The 20875-nt window shown below is 39.5% G+C and overlaps 1 protein-coding gene across 2 annotated transcripts in view; it reads left to right on the top strand.

The window, feature by feature from the left end:
- Nucleotides 1-20875, top strand: part of ZRANB1 (zinc finger RANBP2-type containing 1) — a 63311-nt gene that overhangs the window by 31919 nt on the left and 10517 nt on the right. The window contains exons 2-6 of one of the 2 annotated variants that reach the window (XM_081231299.1): nt 1229-1350; nt 5283-5470; nt 11394-11547; nt 13746-13817; nt 16117-16315. In XM_081231299.1, the coding sequence (XP_081087425.1) occupies nt 5447-5470; nt 11394-11547; nt 13746-13817; nt 16117-16315 (449 nt within the window). In that variant the 5' untranslated portion in view covers nt 1229-1350; nt 5283-5446. The remainder of the gene's footprint in view (nt 1-1228; nt 1351-5282; nt 5471-11393; nt 11548-13745; nt 13818-16116; nt 16316-20875) is intronic. The other variant, XM_081231298.1, reaches the window with a different exon arrangement.

Raw genomic sequence — 20875 nt, 5'->3', positions numbered from 1 at the left:
ACCTGAAGTCAAAAACTTTTGGGACTTGGTTTCAGTGCAGAATGTGGTTTTGACATATACTATTTTATTTGACCAGAACCTCAGATTTTAAGAACTTTAATATCCCTTCAGTTGACTTTTTGGCAATATTTTAAGTAACCTTTCTGATTGTAACTCACATTCATCTTTAACCCATTAACACTGGTCCTCATCTCTGATCACCTTCCCAAAGATAACTTTGTGACATGTTCCTTTATATCCTTCCATTGTGCTTTTAGCAGTAATTCTTCCTGCATGGCAAGATCTTCTTTCTTATGAAGGTACTCTATCAATTCAGGTATTTTTTTCATGACTTTGGGGATTTATATTTTCACAGCAGTTTGGTTGTTAACAATCTGATCAAAGATTTAAGGAGGTAAGAGCACCAAAGTATAAGCTACATTTGGCATAGTTTGTCATGGTTAATAATAGAACATTTAAAGGCCTTATTTAGAGATTATTTTGACTTCCCTATAATTTGAGTTTTTAATTTTTTTGAAGAGGATATTTTCAGGAGTTCCCTGGTGGCCTAGTGGTTAGGATTCTGGGCTTTCACTGCTTTCAATCCCTGGTTGGGGAACTGAGATCCTGCAAGCCGCATGGTGTGGCAATCAATCAGTCAATCAATAAATGTTTTCATAATGGAGTAAGTTTATTGAATGAATTGAATAAAAACCCATCGTGATAAAGTATAGATTAGATTAAGAATTTATTTCCAATTTGTGATTTTCATCTTGGTTTTTTTGAAAAGATTATTGTTCAATAGCACTATTCTAGGACTATAGAAATGGTAGATTTTAACTTGTTGCCTTTGGTTATTATGTAAAAAAATGTATCTGGGAGGTGATTTGTTTGGTCTGCTCAAACTATTTTTGGGATTGCCATAGCTTGTGTCTACTTAAGATACATTTAAAAATATTGAGGTCATTTTATTTAAAAAGAAGGTCATGTTTGAGTATTGAAAGAGATTGCTGTGTCTGTCTAAGCCAAGTTTGTCTTTGAACTGTAGCCAAATGGTTAGGAATATGAAGAAAAAGTATAACTGGGTGGTAGAGTTTCCTTTTTAATATGCAAAGACAGTTAAGTGAATTAAACTCTGAGTAGAGGAAAACTACCCAGACCTCGCAGCTGCCCACATCTGCATCTTTCTGCTGACCATGGTAAAGGACGTTCTGAACATTACCACTTAAAACTAACTTTTCTCTTTAAGGGCTCCTGAAATTGTGCCAGCTGACTCCAAGTCCACCCTGACCCCACAGCATAAACCATGCTGTGATGTCACAGCTACCATAGAACTCCAGGGTAGTGTTGAGCTGGCCCATGTGGGCTCAGGTAAGTCCTGGCTTTTTTTTTACCATTTGGCATTCTTTTCAAAGTTAGTTACCATTATGGTTTTATGTCAAAAGAAACAAGGCAAAACTTTGAAAACGGTGCCATATATGGGGGAAAAAATAAGTCTCTTTTCTAAACATCTATGAGCCAGCTCCATATTCTAACCAACGGAGTTCCATAGTAGCTGTGAAGTGTCCCCAGTGAGTTGTGACCCGTGACTTCAAAATATGTTAAATTCTACTCCTGGCCCAGCTTACAGAACAATATGAGCTTTTTTTTTTTTTTTAATTTCACTTACTCTCAGGTCTTTATGCTTTTAAAGTATATTAACTTCCCTTTATCTGTAATTATGCACCACCACTTAGCTAGTTGTGTATTTCACTCAATGTTGAATGTATATTGATACTGCAGGTTAGTTTTATAAAGTTAATCTTCTTAGAGTGCCTTCAGCTGTCTTTTTAATTTGCCTTCATAACATGGAAGAGGAAGAGACAGAACATGTAATATTTAACGTTTGTTAAATTTTCAAAACAACATATTAAGATGCTTTAGTTACTCTTGGAGATAGTGTGATATGTCAGTAACCTAGAAAGCATGTGTACGTCACCTCTTTCTCTTCTGCTGGAACTTTCCCGCTTTTTCCTGATCTTTGTTACATTAAGTGAGGTTTTACCACTTAGATTTATTTACTGTATTTTCCTACCTACCAACTCTTTTACTTTTTTTCTGCTTTCCGTTTTATTCCGTAATCTTAAAAGGTGGTAAAAACGTAATGTTATGTGAAGAACTCAAAGACATTTTCTAAGTTGTTTTGCATATAATCTGATGCTTCCCCCGCCAAGTAGAAAACACGTGGTAGCTAAAACTTAAATTATCTCAGTATAGGCCACATTCTTTAGACACCATGTTTACAGTGAAAACCCATCTGTGAAGAAACTTTAATCACTGGCTCCTCTTGAGCAGTGTGTAATAGAGATACAACAAAAATTAGGACAGTTCATTGACATTCTCATGAAATTTGATTTGTAATAAATTTACTCATCTTTGTAGCCAGAAACTCACCAGTAACTGAAACTGGGAGCTTTTAATTATGGTAATGAAAAGAATGGAGTTATATATTCCCAAACATTAGACAATAAAATAGTTTTCTTTTAAATATTATTTTGTCCCTATACTTAAATTTGTGTTTTTCATGTTCTGGAACGTTTGGAGGTTTTTTATGCTGTGATGAATAGAGAACAGAATCTCTATTCTGTTCACCCTCATTTTCTGCCCTCCTGTGTATATTCCATGCTAGGGGCGGCAGGATTCCCTATTTGCAATTTAGTGCAGAGCTTGTGGTCAGGGGAAATAATTGTTTTTTATGTCTTGGATTAGGCCAAATAGAAGTCCAGTTTGTGTGTGTATATGTCAGCTTTATTGAGATACAATTCACGTACCATGCAGTTCATCATTTGAAGTTCTGTTTTTATTAAAAACATTTAGTTTGAAGGCAGACTGTAAATCATAATTCCAAAGCACAGTTGCTGACTTTGTTGTGCTGTTTGGTCTGTAACCCTCCCCACCTTTGGCTAGCTAATTAGTTTCTAATTACAGAAATCCTTCAGAAACAGAGAGGAAATGAATTCTTAAGCAAGTATTTCTAAGATGAGATTCTTTCAGACATCAGCTATTTGATGAGTTAGCTAAAATAGTGAAGACAGTGATTTAGAAGGTCTCCCGTTCCTCCAACCAAAAGAACAAAGTTAGTTGACGTTTACCTTTAGACTACTTCATCTTTGTCTTTGGGAAACAAAAAAATATATGTGTGTATTTACACACACACACACGCATATACATGTACTGTGCAGGTCTTCCTCTTTATCTTTTCAGGTAAATTGATCAGACTTTTTGGTCCTTGTGTTGCTTTTGGAAGTGCCTAGAACATTTCTTACATCATACAAAGAAATTTTATAAATATATATTTTTAGGTTGAAGCTAAAAACTGTAAAAGGTGTGGTGATACTGCACATACCTGAAGTTCACCTGAAGTGAACAGTAGTTGCCTTCATAAGGAAATAGCTACACACAAAAGGAAATGGAGTAAGGCATGTTCAGTTTGAAAAAAATATACAGCATTAAATTATTCAAAAAGTTACGAGCTCTACTAGATGATTCTCATCTGTTCATTAAAACAAGTTAAGCAGATTTTAGATTTGTGTGTCTGTTCTTCAGGTTTGCCCTTTTGAGGAGGTTCACCTCCCCTTATCTCATGCCAACTATATTACATTTTAGCCTTGATGATTTCTCCAGGGCACTAAGCCTTGTAAGGGTGTGTTGAAGTCCTTTATGTATTGTAGTGGGGGCTATAGCTGTCCTTAGGTGTTTATATTGAGAAATGTATTAACCTACGTTGCTGTGAAAATAAAAATTTCTATAAGTTATTCTCATTTGAAATCATGGATTGTTAACCTGAAAAATATATGTTTCAGGGGGAGAGGGTCATTTTTCTGGCGAGAGGATCTAGTTTTGCAGAAGGGATCTTTGATCCCAGAGTTGGAAAACTTGGAAGCTGGCTTTTTATGGCTCACAAATGTGATGAAGGACTGTTTTGAGTACAGGAATCATGTTTTTACTGTCTTTATGTTTCTTCACAGTGCCCAGCATATTGCTTTATGTGTCATGGGCATTCAGTGAATGTGGAAATCATCATTTTAAAGCTTTGTTATTTTTAATAACAGGGGAACTTGTTGCATTGTACCAATCTGTAATACTCTAAGGAATAGGTCTTATTTATCTAATTCCTAATTCAAGATAGCAGTTTAAAATGCTTCTTTTAAAGTACCCTAAGAATATTTCTAGCTGGTAGTAGCATTTTGTGTAACAAATTTTTCTTGATGTAATTTAGGAAACAAAGTTATTTAGTCCTACAGTCGTGTGTGTTTGTATGTGTGTTTAATACTATTTGTGGTAAATTTGAAGCTAACCTATACCTTCATTTTTTGCCAAGGCTGTTTATTATCCATAGATGTACTGTACTGCTTAGTAAATAGGATTTTTGTTATTACCTAACATTAATTTGTGTTAAGAATAATAGCATGGTTCAATGGGAATGGAAGGTTCTTTATAGGTTTGGAAAAATTGATACTTGTTTTGTATCTCTACTCCCCAACTGGTTTATAGTGTTTTATTTTAGCCTGTTTCTGTTCAGAATCATCTAGCTCAAGTTTTACTGTATTAATAATTCTTAATGGGTGTAAGGAAGACTTGGCTAAGAGAAATTCTGAAATCCAAATATTACTAACTTTTACTTACATTAAAAATGGTTTTGACTGCTCTAAATTGTCTCCAAGCTAACAAAACAGTAGTGTGGAAGGCTCAGCATTTGTTTTGATCCAGCTTTAAAAATGCAGCATAGGGAATTCCCTGGCAGTCCAGTGGTTAGGACTTGGCGCTTTCACTGCTGTGGGCCTGGGTTTGATCCCTGGTCGGGGAACTAAGATCCTGCAAAGCTGCCCAGTGCGCCAAAAAAAAAAGACAGAATAAAGGGCAAAAGCAGCCCAGCACCAATGGGAAGCACATCCCTGTCTCCTTGGTTTCTGCAGAGCCAGGACCAGAACAGGAACTTAGTGTCTTTTGTGAAGTCTAGTTACTCACACTAGATTGTTGATCTTTGATCCAATTAATATATTCTAATAATTTCTCTAAACATTACCAGAGCATGGAACCAGCACTAATGTGATAGTAAGTGCCTAACTAGGCAGTTCTACTTCTGGAAGGAAATGAAAGGGAAAGGGATACACTATAATTTTCCTTATATTCTATAGGACATTTAAATGATGCCTCGGGATCCAGGAAGCACAGAGAATCAGAGTTTAGAGTGAATGCTACAGGTTTATGCTTTTTGAAGAAAAATAAAATTGAACTTTTTTCTGTCTTGATGCTTGTTTTAGGGGTTGTAGAAGGTGATTTAGCTGCTATAGAAGCATACAAATCATCAGGAGGGGACATTGCCCGTCAGCTCACTGCAGATGAAGTGCGCTTGCTGAACCGTCCTTCTGCTTTCGACGTTGGCTACACCCTGGTGCACCTGGCTATACGTTTCCAGAGGCAGGACATGCTAGCGATATTGCTTACAGAGGTGAGGGTGACAGTTTGGTTAAACATTCTTTCACATGAAGGAAATGTGTTCTCTCGTTTTCATGTTTGATGTTATAATGTTTCTCAGTTCTTAAATGTTTTAGATTCAATCTTCTATCCTCTTTTAAAAATGACATTAAGCTTAGACTTCAACAGAAGTAAATAATTTTTAAGGATATGTGTTTTTAAAACAGGACATTTTGCTACAATATTTGAGTCATATGTTTGATTTAAAAAAAACTGGGATGTATCTGTCATTCATTCAACTAACATTTATGGAGTACCTACTATGTGCTAGGCACTGTGCATAAAAGGGGTATAATTGTGAAGACATTGGCTCTTCCTTCAGTGAATCTCTAGGTACAGTTATTCTGTAGAGAGTGCAGTTTTTTTCCGAAAAAAATTTCTTTCTTTCTTTCTCTCTTTCTCTCTCTCTTTCTCTCCCTCTCCCTTTTTCTTTCTCTCCCTCTCTCCCTCTCTCCCTCTCTCCCTCTCTCCCTCGGATCTTCGTTGCTGCGAGCGGGCTTTCTCTAGTTGTGGCGAACGGGGACTACTCTTCGTTGCGGTGTGTGGGCTTCTTGTTGCGGTGGCTTCTCTCGTTGCGGAGCACGGACTCTAGGCATGCGGGCTTCAGTAGTTGTGGCACACAGGCTCAGTAGTTGTGGCTCGCGGGCTCTAGAGTGTAGGCTCAGTAGTTGTGGCTCGCGGGCTCTAGAGTGTAGGCTCAGTAGTTGTGGCGCATGGGCTTAGTTGCTCTGCGGCATGTAGGATCTTCCTGGACCAGGGCTCGAACCCATGTCCCCTGGATTGGAAGGCAGATTCTTAACCACTGCACCACCAGGGAAATCCCTGGAGTGCAGTTTCAGAGATGTAAATGCCGGGTTCTGTGGAGAGTGCTTGAGAAAGTGTTTTGGGGTATCTTACCTTCTTACCTGTAGCAGGTAATATTTTAGCTGAGAGTAAAATGAAGGAAGGCGTAGGAGGAATTAGCCTCAAACAGTAGGTGGAGAGAAGGGAGTTGAGGCAAGGGTGTTGGTATTTGGTATTTGTGGCAAATTTGGAACTTGCAGGTGGCTCAGCAGGGTTGTGATGGCGAAGGGGAAGTGAGAGAGGCAAGTAGGGGACGCAGTGTGAAGGCTCTTCTAGGCCAAAGAATTTGAAAATTATTCTGAGGGCAGAATAAGCCTTTAAAAAGGGTTAGGTAGAGGGGCAGGGGGGTGACAAGATCAGAGTGTGCTTTGGCTGCTCACTTTAGAGAGGGGCAAGCCTGGTTAGCAGGACACTGCAGTGATGCTGGCAGGAACTCTGCTGGGACAGTAGTGGCAACAGCAAAGGAAAGAAGTGGGCTGGTTTGAGAGAGATGCTGGTGATGTAGGCAGAGCTAAGTGGATAGATTGGCCATGGGGAGTAATGGTGAGGTAGGGGTCAGAGTTGATTCTGGGGTTTCTGGATTAGATAACTAGGTACCTGTTACAAATGACAGAGGTTGCAGATGAATTAGGATGTGACTATATTATCCAGGTAATTTTTAACAAATATATTTATTTATTCATGTATTTATTTATGCAGCTCCACATCTTATTTGTGGCATGTGGGATCTTAGTTGCGGCATGTGGACTTTTTAGTTGTGGCATGCGGACTCTTAGTTGCGGCATGCGGACTCTTAGTTGCGGCACGCGGACTCTTAGTCGCAGCATGCATGTGGGATATAGTTCCCTGACCAGGGATCAAACCCAGGCCCCCTGCCTTGGGAGTGCAGAGTCTCACCCATTGGACCACCAGGGAAATCCCCAGGTAATTTTTATTTTTTAATGATAAAAGAAATAGGGTAAAAGTGCAGAGAGTTAGATCAGTTGTGGATTCAGATCCAATTTGGTCAGTATACTCCTGCGTATACTTACTTGCACATTTAAGTTCGCCAATATCTGGGAACATTTATGTACAAAGCATGGGGTGAGGGGATTAATAAATATGAACGTTAGATGAAAGCATGATTGAGATGGCTAGCCATATCTTTAGTTTGGTAAGAGTCCAGTGTAACCAGGGGCCACCTGATAGAGCAAAGGAGGGCTTGAGAGACAGCCATGCTGAAAACAAAGGGCAGGCTTACTGAGGATAAGGGAGAAGGGGACTGTTTGAAAAGCAGCTGTGTGATTAGAGAGACCAGAGTTCTGGAACATGGGATGGAACAGTAAGAAGTAGTTCCTGTAGTGTCTGAGGTCTGGCTGCATTTGTGTTGTGACGCCCAGTTGTGTACAGGAAGGGCTGGCATGTGGAGTTATAGTTGCTGGTGGTGGCTGGAGACAGGGGAAAGGAGGCAGCTGTGAACCAAGGCCCAAGTCTTTAGGGGATACATAGGTTTCTCTCAGGCTGGTAGAGGACTATGAGAAGGTTCTGGAGGGACTGGTGTAAGTCACTGGCCTCCTGAGAGCATTCTGGGGACGAACAGCAGGAAGACAGTAGACCCCCAGTGTATTTATTATTTACTGCTGTGTAACAAATCCCCTCAAAACTTAGCAGCTTAAGACAACAAACACTTGTTATCACAGTTTCTGAGAGTAAGGAGTCCAGAGCAGCTTAGCTGAATGATTTTGGCTCAAGGTCTCATGAGGTTACAAACTGCCAGGGGCCCGACGGGGACTAGAGGATCTGGTTCCAAGTACACTCACCTGGTTGTTGGCAGGAGGCTTCAAATCCCTGTTACGTGGGCCCCTCAGTAGGGCTGCTTGTGATGTGGTAGCTGGTTTCACCTAGAGCAAGTGATCCAAGAGAGGGAGAGGGCATGAGAGAATGATTCAAGTGGAAACTGTAGTGTCTTTTCTATATAACCTCATGTAGGGAGCGATATACTATAATTTTTGCTATATTCTGTGGTACACATAGACCACCCTGGTGCAAGATGGGGGAGGTGGAAAGGAGGCTTGTTCTAGGGAAAGAACAAAATCAGTGATGGAATTTAGTCTCAGTGGAGTCGGCACTCTACAGGACAGAGCTGAAGGGGCCAGTAGGGAGACTGGAAGGGGGAGAGCATGAGTCTGGACGAAGGGATGTGTCTGCAGACAGGGCACAGAGCCATAAGTACTTTGGGGATGGCAACAGGAGAATATTATGTTTTGGGAATATGTGTCTGGGCCAGGGGGTTTACTTGGATTTTAGATAATGGATGCTGTTTGTAGTCTGGTGGAACCTATGGACTTCTTTTCAAAATACTGTTTTTAAATGTATAAAATAAAAAATAGGATTACAAAGGAAATCAGTTATATTGAAATAGTTATCAGAATATTAAATATATGTGATGTATAAGAAAATGCATTTTGGGCTTCCCTGGTGGTGCAGTGGTTGAGAATCCGCCTGCCAATGCAGGGGACACGGGTTCGTGCCCCGGTCCGGGAAGATCCCACATGCCGCGGAGCGGCTGGGCCCGTGAGCCATGGCCGCTGAGCCTGCGCGTCCGGAGCCTGTGCCCCGCAACGGGAGAGGCCACAGCAGTGAGAGGCCCGCGTACCGCAAAAAAAAAAAAAAAAGAAAAAAAAGAAAATGCATTTTAAGTGTAGGCAAGAGGTTAGTGAAAATGAAGGATTTAAATTTAATTGAAATTCCTATTCTAATTCATGGTCCCTTCCCAAGTTCATGGACCCTAAGTTAACCAGTAGCCTAAGGAGACGGTTGAGACTCATGAGGCTGAAGAGGCTAGAACAGCGGTCCCCAGCCTTTTTGGCACCAGGGACCGGTTTCGTTGAAGACAGTTTTTCCACAGACGGTGGGGAGGGGAGGCGGGAGTGGGGGATGGTTCAGGTGGTCATGAGAGCGATGTGGAGCGGCAGATGAAGCACCGCTGGCTTGCTGCTCCGCTCCTGCTCTGCGGCCCGGTTCCTAACAGGCCGCAGACCGGTACTGGTCCACGGCCCGGCTGTTGGGGGCCCCTGGGCTAGAAGATGAGAGGCAGGCCTCAGGGACATATGCTTAAGGATGGTGGCGGGAGAAGGAAGCTTAGAGGCCGTTCACCAGCTGTAAGGTTTCTCTTGGGGTGTTTGCAATATTCAGGTTTCAGTCCAAGTTATTTTTGAAAAAAATCTTCCCGGGATTTTGGAAAGGGGCCGAGGGTTAGCACATTGGGATAAGCTATTTTTGAATTTACTTTTGAGATGCATTTTAATGCTTTGACTTGAGAAATAGTCCGTTATATTCTGAAAATATTTAATATTTGGTTTTCCACAGTTTTTAGTGTTGCTTACTTAGATTGGGCTCATGGAGATAAGATGTGGTGACAATTTCATTGTTACTGGTAATCCTGGCTAGTAAAGTTTAGGAGAATTGAATTTTTGTGTAGTTTTCAGAATAGGATGTCTAATGGTTGTGTTGGGTATGCAGGGTTTTTGAAATACTGTTTACTTACCTTAATAGTAATTACAATTAAGCTGTCCACGTGTGTTATGTAGATGACATTATCAGTAAAACTTAGTCTTTGTGTGGCTTGTTGGAAGATCTGCTGCTCCAAGCCCCACTTGTGACCAGAAGTCTGCATTCAGGAAGGTCGTCCAGGTTAGTGGCTGCATCTGTAGTGACAGCAGAGAACAGAGCTAACTGGGTCGCTCAGGGTCACACCAGACTCATTTCCTCTTTAGCAGATACTCACCTTGGATTTCAGAATTCTCTGTATATAGATTTCTTGAGCTCCACAAAAGGAGTACAAGGTAAATGTAAGATAATGCCTTTTCATCGTTTGTTGTTATTCATCATTTAAAAAGGTCAGGAAAGTTCTAGCCACCTCCTTGTTTAGAGGTTCTCTGTGGTAGTGCTCACTACACCGGGGCTCAGATTTCATTCCCATCGAATTGTACTGCTGCAGAGATTTGTTGTCTGTTCTACACTTCTGCACTTTTCTTTTTTTTAAAAAGCCAGATGCTTTTTTAAAAAATTAAGAATTATAGGGACTTCCCTGGCGGTCCAGTGGTTAAGATGCTGTGCTTCCACAGCAGGGGCTGCGGGTTTGATCCCTGGTCGGGGAACTAAGATCCCGCGTGCTGTGTGGTGCGGCCAAAAACAGAAAAAAAAAAAAAAAATCAGAATTGTAACAAGTGGGGAGGGATTTGAAGTCATTGGGAACTAACCGTTTAAAGGTTAGGAATCCACCTGCCAGTGCTGGGGACACGGGTTTGACCCCTGTTCCAGGGAGATCCCAGATGCCGCAGAGCAACTAAGCCCGTGAGCCACAGCTGCTGAACCTGTGCTCTAGATCCCGCAAGCCACAACTACTGAAGCCCGCGCGCCTGGAGCCCGTGCTCCGCAACAGGAGAAGCCACCGCAATGAGAAGCCCGCGCACCGCAATGAAGAGTAGCCCCCGTTTGCTGCAACTAGAGAAAGCCCGCGCATGGCAATGAAGACCCAACACAGCCAAAAATAACTAAAAATAAATAAATTTATTTAAAAAAATCATGCGTTTCTTTATTGTAAGTCAAGGTATTTGAACTATTCTTAACAGAGCAGAAGAGTGTGTGTACTTACCTCTTTCTCCGTGAGCTAGAATTCCGTTTATTAAGAATGTTTTTATTAGGGGCTCGACGGTTGTTCTTGCTTTGTTTTCTGTCCTCCCTCCCGCTCCTGTGATGAACATTTGTGAACAACATCATTTTACATCAATTTTTATATGCATCTTTGTGTATTTCCTTGGGATAAAGTCCACTAGAAGGTAGAACTACTGAGTTGAGAGGGTAAAGCATTTTTATCACTGTTTTCCAGGGAAGCTGTACTGATACATACTTATACTATTGAGGAAAGAACACCCAGTACCTCACATATTTACAACAAAAACAAAAGCACCTTGAGTTCCTGGGAAATTTTGGTCATTTCTTTTACACACTGTTGTTTTCTGCTTCCACTGATGATAAATGAGATGTAGAGGAAGGTTTCTTTTGTGTTTCAGGTGTCTCAACAAGCCGCAAAGTGTATTCCAGCAATGGTGTGTCCTGAACTGACAGAGCAAATCCGGCGTGAGGTGGCCGCCTCTCTTCATCAGAGAAAGGGGGATTGTGCTTGCTATTTCCTAACTGACCTTGTAACATTTACGTTGCCAGCAGGTAACTCCAAATCTCTGTGTGACAATACATTTCCACTGTATTATCATTGTTTGATGTCTGAATGAAAATGTTTCTGTTAGAAAACAGATAACTTAGCTGCTATATGTGGATCTTAAATTACTTGATTACCCTGTTTTACCGGAAGTGACCAGTACAAGGGCCATTTATAAAGTAATGCCTTAGAGCTGACAGGAAGACAGCAGCTGATAATAAGTGACTTCTTTGTGGGCCTCAGATATTTAAAAAAGTCTGTTTTATCCATTTATTTTTCTCTTTGTTTTTACTTTAGAATATTATCAGTCTGCTTTTTTTCTTTTTCTTTTCATAGATAACTGTTGGTTACCTGATATTAGGAGGTAAGATCAGGACATGAGTTTTTGATGGGTAGAGTCAAGTTATTTGAGTCAAAGATACTGGCATTCTTCTGAAAGTGTCATTACTTTCTTCACTGACTACGATAATTTCTACTAGATTTGTGAAGCAACGTTTTATTTTTCAGTTCCATGACAAGTGGAAATGTCTTCCAGGCTGTTTTTGTCAGTTGGCATTGAATAAATGCAGTAAACACCAAAAGGTTCTAAATAAAACTTACATTTTGGTTTTGAGTGTTTTGAGCTTTTTGTATATTGAGATATGAACAGAGGTATTTACAAAATGGTAGAAAATAACAACTAAGCTTTTAAAAATCAGACAAATTTCATTTGAAATGCACTCTGTATATTTAAACTTAGTACTTCAAGTGATGATTAGATTTTAAGTTGAAAATAGTTCTAAGTTTAAAACATTTTTTGTAAGGGTAATGCTTCTTACTCTAGACTACTCAATTAGTAAACTGAACAGGGCATAGAGAATTTGAGAAGGTGAGGAAGACAGAAATCTGCGTGCCAAAATGAATGGCTCAGTAACTTGTATAAGGAGATTCTAAAGTCTGAAAATAACAGTCCTGAGCAGAGGTTGAGAGTATGGAGGGAAGACAACAGACAAAAATTTGTTTGTTTGTTGTTGTTGTTATTTTAACTTGAATATTAGATAGCTCCGTTCTTTTTTCTTTTATTTCAACTTTATTAAGTTATCATTGACATAGAAAATTGTAAAATATTTAAAGTGTACTTTGTGGTGATTTGATTTATACATACATTGTGAAAGTTGACTGTTAATTAACTAGATTCCCCCCATCTAGTTAATTAACACATTCATCACCTCACATTCATTTATCTATTTATTTATATTTTGGGTGAGAACGTTAAGTTTTGTTCTCTTAGTGAATTTCAATTGTACAATACAGCGTTACTGACTATTGTTACTATGTTTTGCATTTAATCCTAGCTGTCTTCATTTTATGGCTTATAGTTGGTACTCTTTTAGCAATTTCTCCCTATCCCTTCCTGCCTTGCCCCTGGCAGCTGCTTTTCTACTCTCTGTTTCTATGAGTTTGACTTTTTTTTTTTTAAGATTCCATATGTAAGTAATACCATTACAATATTGGTCTTTCTCTGTTGAGCTGATTTCACTTAGCATAATGTCTCCAAGGCCCTTCTGTATGTTGCAAATGGCATGATTTTCTTCTTTCTCATGGCTTAATAATAATGCATTGTATAGATATATCACATCTACTTTATTTATTCACCCATTGATAGACACGTAGGTTGTTTTCACATATTGGCTATTGCGAGTAATGCTGCAACCAACATGGGGGTACAAATACCTTTTTTATACCCTGTTGTCATATCCTTTGGCTGTGTACCCAAAAGTGAGATTGCTGGATCATATGATAGTTTTAAGTTTTTGAGGATACTTCATACTGTTCTGCATAGAGACTGCACCAGTTTACATTCCCACCACTGGTGCGCAAGGGTTCCCTTTTCTCCACATTCTCATCAACATTTGTTATCTCTTGTTGTTTTGACAATAGCTGTATATAATTACTGGTCCAAATGATTTTCTTTTTATTATTTGTAGATAGATCACAGTTTTGATAATGAAGTACAGAAAGGAAATATTTTACACCTCATAAACACACACACACACACACACACACACACACACACGAGATACATGCATGTTTTTTAAAAGAAGCTATTCGACAGGCTTCAGTGGGAAGGGAGTTATTTTAGAGGAAGTTACTGTTAGATGCTGGCATCAAATTTTTAAAGTTATGAGACATACAAAGATTTTTTAAATCTGGTTTTTCTTTGTAGATATTGAAGACTTGCCTCCAACAGTCCAAGAAAAATTATTTGATGAGGTGCTTGATAGAGATGTTCAAAAAGGTAAGCATGGAATTAATGAGTATAATTTATCTTTTATTGATTTCAATAAACTTTTTGCTTTGTAAGGTTTGGAATAGTTTGGTGTATGGTCAACATATTTTGTATCTACTTTAAATTGAAAATGTAATGTCCTTAAGAACAGTGTTGTATTGTGCTCTTAGAAGTGCTCATTCATAGCTCTTAACTGTGGTAGAGTGGATAAAGGTATAAACATTTTTAAACCTTGGTTTTCTGTTTCCTATTCTAGAATGAGTATATTTTCATATTAAAAATTTTTAGAAAATAGATCATGAAGAATTTAAAAATGGAGTAAATTATTCTAGAGCCTTAAGGTGATTGTTCTAGAGCCTTAAGGTGTTTCAGCTACTCAAAAGGTTTATATTTCAGTTGATCAGAATTATTTTGGTGTTTATTAGTAAATTACATAATAAATATTAACTTGTAGAGAACAGGTTCTTTCTTCCACTGAATATTTCTTAATTGCAGAAGCATGAAAATGAACATTTTATTTATTTATTTACTTATTTATGTTGAAGTAAGTTGATTTACAATATTGTGTTAATTTCTACTGTATAACAAAGTGATTCAGTTATACGTACATTCTTTTTTATGTTCTTTTTCATTATGGTTTATCACAGGATATTGAATATAGTTCCCTGTGCTATACAGTAGGACCTTGTTATCTATCCATCCTGTATATACTAGTTTGCATCTGCTTACCCCAAACTCCCACCCCCCCTTCCCCATTAGCAACCACAAGTCTGTTATCTATGTCTGTGAGTCTGTTTCTGTTTCGTAGATAAGTTCATATGTGTCGCATTTTAGATTCCACATATAAGTGATATCATATGGTATTTGTCTTTCTCTTTCTAACTTACTCCACTTAGTCTGATAATCTCTAGGTCCATCCATGTTGCTGCAAATGACATTATTTCATTCTTTTTTATGGCTGAGGAGTATTCCATTGTACCACATCTTTTTATCCATTCATCTGTTGATGGACATTTAGGTTGTTTCCATGTCTTGGCTGTTGTGAGTAGTGCTGCTTTGAACATAGGGGAGCATTTATCTTTTTGAATTATAGTTTTGTCCAGATATGTGCCCAGGAGTGGGATTGCTGGATCGTATGGCAACTCTATTTTTAGTTTTTTGAGCAATCTCCATACTGTTTTCCATAATGGCTGTACCAGCTTACCTTTCCACCAACAGTGTAGGAGGGTTCCCTTTTCTCCACACCCTCTCCAGCATTTGTTATTTGTAGACTTTTTAATAATGGTCACTCTGACCAGCGTGAGGTGGTATATCATTCTAGTTTTGATTTGCATTTCTCCAGTAATTAGCGATGTTGGGCACCTTTTCATGTGCCTGTTGGCCATGTGTATGTCTTTGGTGAAATGTCTGTTTAGGTCTTCTACCCATTTTTCAATTGGGTTGTTTGTTTTTCTCTTGTTGAGTTGTATGAGCTGTTTGTATATTTTGGAAATTAAGCCCTTGTCAGTCAAATGGTTTGCAAATATTTTCTCCCATTCCATAGGTTGATTTTTTGTTTTGTTTATGGTTTCCTTTGCTGTGTAAAAGCTTGTTAAGTTTGATTAGGTCCCATTTGTTTATTTTTGTTTGTATTTCTATTGCTTTGGGAGACTGACCTAAGGAAAAAAATGGTACGATTTGTATCAGCGAATGTTTTGCCTGTGTCCTTTTCTAGAAGTTTTATGGTGTGATGTCTTGTATTTGAGTCTTTTAAGTCATTTTGAGTTTATTTTTGTGTGTGGTGTGAGGGTGTGTTCTAACTTTATTACATGCATCTGTCCAACTTTCCCAACACTACTTGCTGAAGAGACTGTCTTTTTCCCGTTGTATATTCTTGCCTCCTTTGTTGAAGATTAATTGACCATAGGTGTGCGGGTTTATTTCTGGACTTTCTATTCTGTTCCATTGATCCGTATGTCTGTTTTTGTGCCAATACCATGCTGATTTGATTACTGTAGTAATTGTCTGAAGTTTGGGAAGGTTAGACCTCCTGCTTTATTCTTTTTCCTCAGGATTGCTTTGGCAGTCCTGGGTCTTTTATGGTTCCATGTAAATTTTAGGATTATTTGTTTTAGTTCTGTGAAAAATGTCATGGGTAATTTGATAGGGATCGTGTTAAATCTGTAGATTGCTTTGGGTAGTGTGGCCACTTTAACAATATTAATTCTTCCAATCCAAGAGCATGGGATCTCTTCCCATTTCTTTGAATCATCTTCAGTTTCCTTTATTAATGTTTTATATGAACATGTTATTTAAATTCTTCATATAGAGTTAGAAGAAGAATCTCCAATTATAAACTGGTCCTTGGAATTGGCTACACGTTTGGACAGTCGACTGTATGCACTTTGGAACCGAACTGCAGGAGACTGCTTACTTGATTCAGTACTACAAGCTACCTGGGGCATTTATGACAAGGACTCGGTGCTTCGGAAAGCCCTGCATGACAGCCTACATGACTGTTCACATTGGTGAGCTGACATCCTTCCCTTTTTAAATCCAGGAGTGCACTGGCTGAATCATTTCCTTACAGTGGTGGGATACTTTTTGTCTGTTATATTTTCTGTGGGAGCTAGGGGGAAAAAGACTTCGGTTTTCGACACTGAGACACTTTGAACATCTCAGTGGTTTTTATATCTTTTTGCTAAGCTTTAAAATAGAAACATTTGAAGTTGTAGTAGTGGTCTTAAATATAGAAAGGTCTTTGCTCATATTTTTTTTTTTTTGGTTTCACCTGTTTATTTTTAGTGTGGCTAGTGGAAAATTGTAAACTACATATATGTACACTGTATTTCATGTCTGTTGGTCAGCTCTGGTGCTCATATTTTAAAGTAGCTTTGATTTCGTATCTCTGTTCAACTTTAAGAGATTATATTGATTGTGTATTACGAGTTTTTCTTCCTGAGACAGGTAGTCTTAAGACCATGTTTTATTTTGCAAATTTTCAAATCCACAGAAAAGTTAAAAAAAAAAAATCAGTGCGAGGGACCCCAACATCTCCTTCATTGGATTGACCAGTGGTTAATTGTTAACATTTTGCCACAGGTGCTCCATCTCTGTGTACCTAAACACTCCCCTTTGCCAGTTAGTTTTAGGCATCCTGATGCTTTACCCTTCAGTATTTCAGCATGCATCTTTTAAGAACAAGGATCATGTACCAAAATGTTCATTGCAGCTCTATTTACAATAGCCCGGAGATGGAAACAACCTAAGTGTCCATCATCCGATAAATGGATAAAGAAGTTGTGGCACATATATACAATGGAATATTACTCAGCCATAAAAAGAAATGAAATTGAGATATGTGTAGTGAGGTGGATGGACCTAGAGTCTGTCATACAGAGTGAAGTAAGTCAGAAAGAGAAAGACAAGTACCGTATGCTAACACATACATATGGAATATAAGGAAAAAATGTCATGAAGAACCTAGGGGTAAGATGGGAAGAAAGACACAGACCTACTAGAGAATGGACTTGAGGATATGGGAAGGGGGAAGGGTAAGCTGTGACAAAGCGAGAGAGGCATGGACATATATACACTACCAAACGTAAGGTAGATAGCTAGTGGGAAGCAGCCGCATAGCACAGGGAGATCAGCTCCGTGCTTTGTGACCACCTGGAGGGGTGGGATAGGGAGGGTGGGAGGGAGGGAGACGCAAGAGGGAAGGGGTATGGGAACAGATGTATATGTATAACTGATCACTTTGTTATAAAGCAGAAACTAATACACCATTGTGAAGCAGTTATGCTCCAATAAAGTTGTAAAAAAAAAAAAAAAAAGAACAAGGACATTCTCCTACCCAACCACATCTAAGAAAATCAGCATTGACTCAGTTATCTAGCATACAGTCCCAATCACTCTTTCAGCTTGTCTCAAAAATATCCGTTTTTTAAAAAAACATCCAATAGTCAATCAAGGATATGACTAGTCTTGAACTGTACATTCAGTTGGTAACCTGATTGGATAGCTACAGAGAGGATGCGTCAGTCAGAACTGATGGTTTAGACATTCCGCCCTTGTCCCGGGGCGAGGACTTTGTGCCTTTTAGTGGAGGGTGACTGCTCTGGATTGATCTGGTAGTGTGGGCAGTACCCTTCCTTTTGTGATGCGGGTTCATCAGGCCAGGTAAGGCTGATGTCATTAAATGTTCAGTCTGTCTGACCTCTAGATTGGCTTACGTGCTCATCAAACAACATCCTAATGATGATGTGGCTGTTTGTGTGGGCCTGCCCACACCGGGAGGATGAGAGTCGTTTTGGATATTGTGGTTTTACAGGTCTGTCTTGTAGGTTTAGTTAATGTGACTCTGCCCTTGGAAAGATAGATCTGTCCTCTGGGTGTGGATGAGGTCTAGCTGCTCAGCCTGGAAACTAGATCTGGACCTTGGTAAATCTACCATTTTGCAAGTCCTTTTTAAAAGGCAGCTCCAGCCTTTCCTCTGACAGTAATATTCTGACCCTGTTGTAAGGTTGAAAGTGTACTGTAAATTTCAGCAGATGATACCTACTTTTCCTAGCTGCGAGGGCTTTAAAAAGAAAAAGACATTGGTGGCTATTAATAGTTTGGGGACCTTATGCTACCTGTTTCTCAAAGCTGGCAGTGGGTGATCTTCTGGATTGGAGTTGTCACTTTTATTTGTATTAGGACTGAAATTCTAGTTTTGAGTCATTTGAAGTCTCAAAAGTCCAATGTGGAAGTAGGGAGAAAAAGAAAAAGATGGCCATAATCTGAGGTAGAAAATGGGCTAGATGGCTATTAAGAGTGAGAAGGACCTAGGTTGTATGAGTGCAGCCACTGGTAAGTGCTGTTGTAGCAGATGGTTTGGTAGTGGAGGCCTTGGTTCTAAAAGGATGCTTTGCTGGCGTATGAACAGGCTTTCTAAAATAAAGAGCACCTTGGAGCCACCTCCTCCAGTCCCTGCCATACAGGGTCTTCACGTGATGTTTTACAGTTAAGGCATAGGAAGCTGCAAGGATTGTAGTGATCACATAGACATCCTTTTCACTGTCTTGGGGTGGAGAGGGGATGAAGATTATCAGGTGGGGAGAGAGGAAGCATTGTTGCCGTAGATTCAAGGCATCAGTGATGTGGGTCAAATATATTAGCCTTACTGAATAACGGTTAAATTGTTGACTATTTTGAGTTGTGACAAGTTTGTTGACTGGGCTCTTATATGACTATTAGAAGGTAGAATGAGAGGGCCCTGTCCTAGGTCAGGAGAGGAGCAGCCAGTATATCACTTGTGCAGTCTCCTTTTAAATCAGCTTTTTGCTAGGGTTTCCTTTGCTCATAATCCAAATCAGGTGGGATGAGACTTTTTTTAAGTCATAAAATATCTAAATGAGAACTGAGAAAGTTACTTTCTTTTATTTAAGCCCTTCCTCCTGTCACTTCAAGAGAGGACATTCTTTTTGTGGTGGTAGCTGTGCTGTTCCGTTGGGTGCCTATGATTTGAACCGGCTCAAGATGGAATATTGTAGTTGCCTTTGATTGACATGTCAATCCAAATAGAGAGCCAAATGGGAGTAATTAATATAAATAGGGGGAAAAATCAGTTCTTTTAGAAATATCATCTTTGGATAACTTATTATTGTGCCTCTCTATATACATTTTTAGACCTTAATTTGTTGAGAGCAGTTTTAGTTCACAGCACAACGGAAAGGAAGGCACCGTTGTTTGCCATGTCCCCCTACGCATAACCGCCCATTCTGAACATCCCCCACAAAGTGGTATGTTTGTGACAAGTGATGAACCGACACTGACAATATTCTTATTACCGAAAGTCCGTAGTTCACATTAGGGTTCATCTTAGTATACATTCTGCGATTTTGGACAAATGTGTAATGACATGTGTCCACCGTTATATTGATAGTATTGAACAGAGAATTACAATTATAGTGTCAGAGAGAGTATTTTCTTTTCTTTTTTTTTTTTTTTTTTTTTGCGGTACAGGGGCCTCTCACTGTTGTGGCCTCTCCCTTTGCGGAGCACAGGCTCCGGACGCGCAGGCTCAGCGGCCATGGCTCACGGGCCCAGCCGCTCCGCGGCATGTGGGATCTTCCCGGACCGGGATGCAAACCCGCTCCCCCTGCATCGGCAGGCAGACTCTCAACCAGTGCGCCACCAGGGAAGCCCCCAGAGAGAGTATTTTCAGTGCCCCCAAATCCTCTGTGCTCTGCCAGAGTGCATCCTTTCCTCCTCCCTAACTCTGGCAACCGCTGGTCTTCTTTCTGTCTCTGTTGTTTTTGCCTTTTCCACACTGTCATGTGGTTGGAGTCATACAATCTGTAGCCATTTCAGATCGGCTGCTTTCACTTTGTAATATGCATTTAGGGTTCCTCTGTTTTTCATGGCGTAGATAGCTCATTTCTTTGTAATGCTGAAAAGTACTTCCTTGTCTGGATGTACCCATTGTATCCATTCTGAAGGACACTTTGCTTGCAAGTTTTGGCAGTTATGAATAAAGCTGCTGTAAACTTCCACATGCAGGGCTTTGTGTGTTCATAGATTTTCAGTTCCTTTGGGTAAACACCGAAGTTCATAACAGCTGGATTATCTAATAAGAGTATGTGTTTGGTTTTGTGGGAAACTGCCAGTCGATCTTCCAAGGTGGCATTCCCACCAGCAATGAATGAGCATTCCTGTTGCTCCATATCCTTGCCAGCATTTGATGTTGTCAGCATTATTACATTTAGATCATTGACATTCAAAGTGGTTATTGATATAGTTGGATTCATAACTGCCATGTTTGTAACTGTTTTCTCTCTGTTGCCCTGTTCTGTGTTCCTGTTTTTGTCTTTCACTCTTTTTCTTTCATGTTTCTAGTTGAGCATTGTATGATTCTGTTTTCTCTACTTTCTTAGCATATCAGTTATACTTCTTTTTTTGACTTTTATTAGTGGTTGCCCTAGAGTTTGCAGTATATTTTTACAGTTAATCCAAGTCCGCTTTCAAATAACACTGTACCACTTCATGGGTTGTGTCATTACCTCATAATAACAAAATAATCCTAATTCCTTCCTTCTGTCCCT

The sequence above is a fragment of the Mesoplodon bidens genome (assembly GCF_964165515.1).
Source record: "Mesoplodon bidens genome assembly, chromosome: 1".
Lineage (NCBI taxonomy): Eukaryota > Metazoa > Chordata > Mammalia > Artiodactyla > Ziphiidae > Mesoplodon > Mesoplodon bidens.
This window is presented reverse-complemented; position numbering and strand designations above follow the sequence as displayed.